Source organism: Lipotes vexillifer, unplaced genomic scaffold (genome assembly GCF_000442215.2).
Source record: "Lipotes vexillifer unplaced genomic scaffold, Lipotes_vexillifer_v1.1 scaffold147, whole genome shotgun sequence".
Classification (NCBI taxonomy): Eukaryota; Metazoa; Chordata; class Mammalia; order Artiodactyla; family Lipotidae; genus Lipotes; species Lipotes vexillifer.
In genome coordinates, this window is record NW_006778796.1 from 4,372,440 (window position 1) to 4,375,570 (window position 3,131).

The window sequence follows — 3,131 nt, forward strand, 5'->3', positions numbered from 1 at the left end:
GGAGTCAAAAGTCCTGGGTCCATAACTCAGTTCCAGGACTCTTACTAGCTGTAACTCAGTTTCCTCCACCAGCAAATGTGGAGATTAAATGATAGGATCCATATATAGCATGACGAGCAGGGCTGGGACGTGGAGACTATACAGTGTAGGCACTACTGTTAAGTCTACATTGTCCTAATGATACACAGTGGACAGGAAAGATGTGGAATTTGCCCTCATGTAACTTCTGTCTAGACAAAGCACTGTGACATTTTAAAAAGTAAAAGGATGCCTGCCTGCTTAGACAAGACGGTCCTTAGCTTCCCAACATGCTCAGCTCAACCTTTGACTTACTGCACTGTGAACTCCCGTAAAGAGAACATCTGAACACTTGTCTCCTGAACTCACCTGTGATTCGTGCTCACCCCATGTAGGAACATGCTCCAGAACCCGGGCAGCTCCTAGCCCATAAGAGTTTGCCTTATCACCATATTGAGGATGTCCTGTGTGCCTGCACCTCCAATTTCTAATCCTATTCTAATGTCCTTTGCCCTGTCATGTTTCTTGCTGACAGTACAACAGATTTCTTCAAAGAAACCAAAAATAGACGTGGCTTTAGAACACAAAACTATCCAACAAATTTGGTTAAACACAATGGCTTTAAATTCAGAAATCTTGCTTCTGAACCATTCAAGGAAAAGAATATTACTTGGAGCCAGTAAACCTAGATTCATGCCCTCATTCTTGGGCATACAGTATCCAGTGATGTTAAATCACTTAAATTCATTGAGCTGTTGTTCATCTGTACAGTGGGGAAAGTCGTCCCAATCCACTTCCCAGGATTGGTGCAAGACTCAGAGGTAAAAATAATGACATCATTAATATTAATATTTAACGTTCTAATTCGAAAAGATACATGCACCCCAATGTTCATATCGGCACTGTTTACAGTAGCTGAGACATAGAAGCAACCTAAATGTCCATGGGCAGATGAATGGATAAAGAAGATGAGGGGTGTGTGTGTGTGTGTGTGTGTGTGTGTGTGTGTGTGTGTGTGTGGAATACTACTAAGCCATAAAAAAGAATGAAATAATGCTATTTGCAGTAAAATGGATGGACCTAGAGATTATCATACTAAGTGAAGTAAAGCAGAAAGAGAAAGACAAATACTGTATGATGTCATTTATATGTGGAATCTAAAATATGATACAAACGGACATATTTACAGAACAGAAACAGACTCACTGACATAGAGAACTTATGGTTACCAAAGGGGAAAGGGGGTGGGGGAGGGATAAATTAGGAGTTTTGGATTAACATATAGACACAACTATGTATAAAATAGATAATCAACAAGGACCTACTGTATAGCACAGGGAACTATATTCAATATCCTGTAATAAACCATAATGGAAATTATGGTTTATTTATTCACTTATATATAACTGAATCACTTGCCATATACCAATGTTGCTAATAAAACATTGTAAATCAACTCTACTTCAATTAAAAAAAAATTTATTGAATGCTTTCTCTATCCTTATTGGTTGTTATATTAAAATGGCCAAGTTAACCAAAAGCCATGCCTGCATATATCTGCTATTTCAGAGAATAGGTTTAGTCATTCTCAATGATATCAATTAATCCTTCCATGAGGGAGATACCATTATTATTCCTCTATACAGATAAGAGGAATAACAATGCACAGAGAGGTTAAGTAACTTACTCCAAATCCCACATTTAGTAAGTGGTGAGGCCAGGTTTGTCTGACTCCAAAGCCCATGCCCCCTAACTACTGCACTTGGCTGCATTTCTTACCATCTCTAAAACAATATAAGAATATAACATAGTATTATCATCACCATATGCCATGACCTTTTATGAAATCCAATCTCTTTTAAGTTGCATGGCTTGTAAAAAGAGAGAAGAAAAGGAGTATTTAAACCAATAATATGGTGAGTGATTTCCCAAGCCCTGCTTTCATGCTGCTGTATTTTAAATTCTTCGAAGGTCTTACCTGACGAATGCCAGGTGAGATTCTAGACCCAGGGCATGTAGATTTCTATCACATTAACATCTGCCTCTCCTCCAGGAGGAAGGAGACAATGCAAAAATGATCAGTGCTCAGAGATGTGTCAAATGTCTCTCCCATAGGAGCTGTCCAAGTGCATCACCAGGTGGTTTCACTCCCTGCATCCAGGGCACTCCTTGTCATCTGCTCATCTTGGGGGAATCATTACCCCTATTGGGGCCCCAGCTTCCTTGGATAAAATAAACATGTACAGATCCTAAAAGGCTGGCTAAGCTCCCCCATGAGATGAGGGCCAACTTAACTCTACAATGGTACAACTTAACTCTACAATGGTACAACTTAACTCTACAACTCTACAATGGCCACAAGAGAGACCATGTCCAGTTTGTGATGTCAAGAACTTCAAAAGCTAACACCAACTATGCCAGAGCCATTGGTGAAGAGCTATGGTTTTACACCCCATTATAATTTCTGGTTATTTTTTCTTTTTCTCCACCAGACAAGCGTTAAAGTCAGCTCTGTTTTTTAAAGAAATGACCCCCCAAAAGACCCCAATCTAGCATCATTCCTTATAAATCTGCTTTCCTAAAATCCTAGGGATGACCAACACAAGAATGATCCTGAGTACTCACCACGGCCATGTCACGCAGGAATGTCATTGTCACTTTGCTCTGGTCACCTGTTTCGTGCAGGAAGCTCTTTCTGTGCTGCGTTGCCTTCTGTGTGCCCGTGTGGTGTCAGCGAGAGCACTGTTGGTTTTATAGCAATCTCTGTCCTTGTTTCAGTTGACCTGCTTACTGTCTAACTTGTGGTTGCCCCAGAGTTACTGACGAATGTAGTGTTTTTTTTTTTTCCTATTCCACTTCCTGAAGGGGAATCGAAGGGGGACTCTAAAAAGGGATGATGAAAAAAGAATCAAATCTTTCTCTTCTTCTGCCCCACTCCCACCCCCATTGTCCTCACACTACAGCAAATTTTCTTATATACTACAGAGATGAACCAAGTGACAAACTGCTGTCATGATCCTTCATGTTCTTCCACAAAATGGCTAAGAACTCTAGTAACGCACCTTACGTTCTACTTTCCAGTCATGCAATGTAAACTGAGATTTAAGTGGATA

General features: G+C 40.2%; 1 protein-coding gene across 1 annotated transcript in view; it reads right to left on the minus strand.

The window, feature by feature from the left end:
• IL17F (interleukin 17F) overlaps window positions 1-2,670 on the minus strand; it is a 5,968-nt gene extending 3,298 nt beyond the window's left edge. Inside the window, exon 1 of the mRNA XM_007451923.1 lies at window positions 2,644-2,670. Within this exon, the coding sequence (XP_007451985.1) occupies window positions 2,644-2,670 (27 nt within the window). The remainder of the gene's footprint in view (window positions 1-2,643) is intronic.
• Window positions 2,671-3,131: the final 461 nt, after the last annotated feature.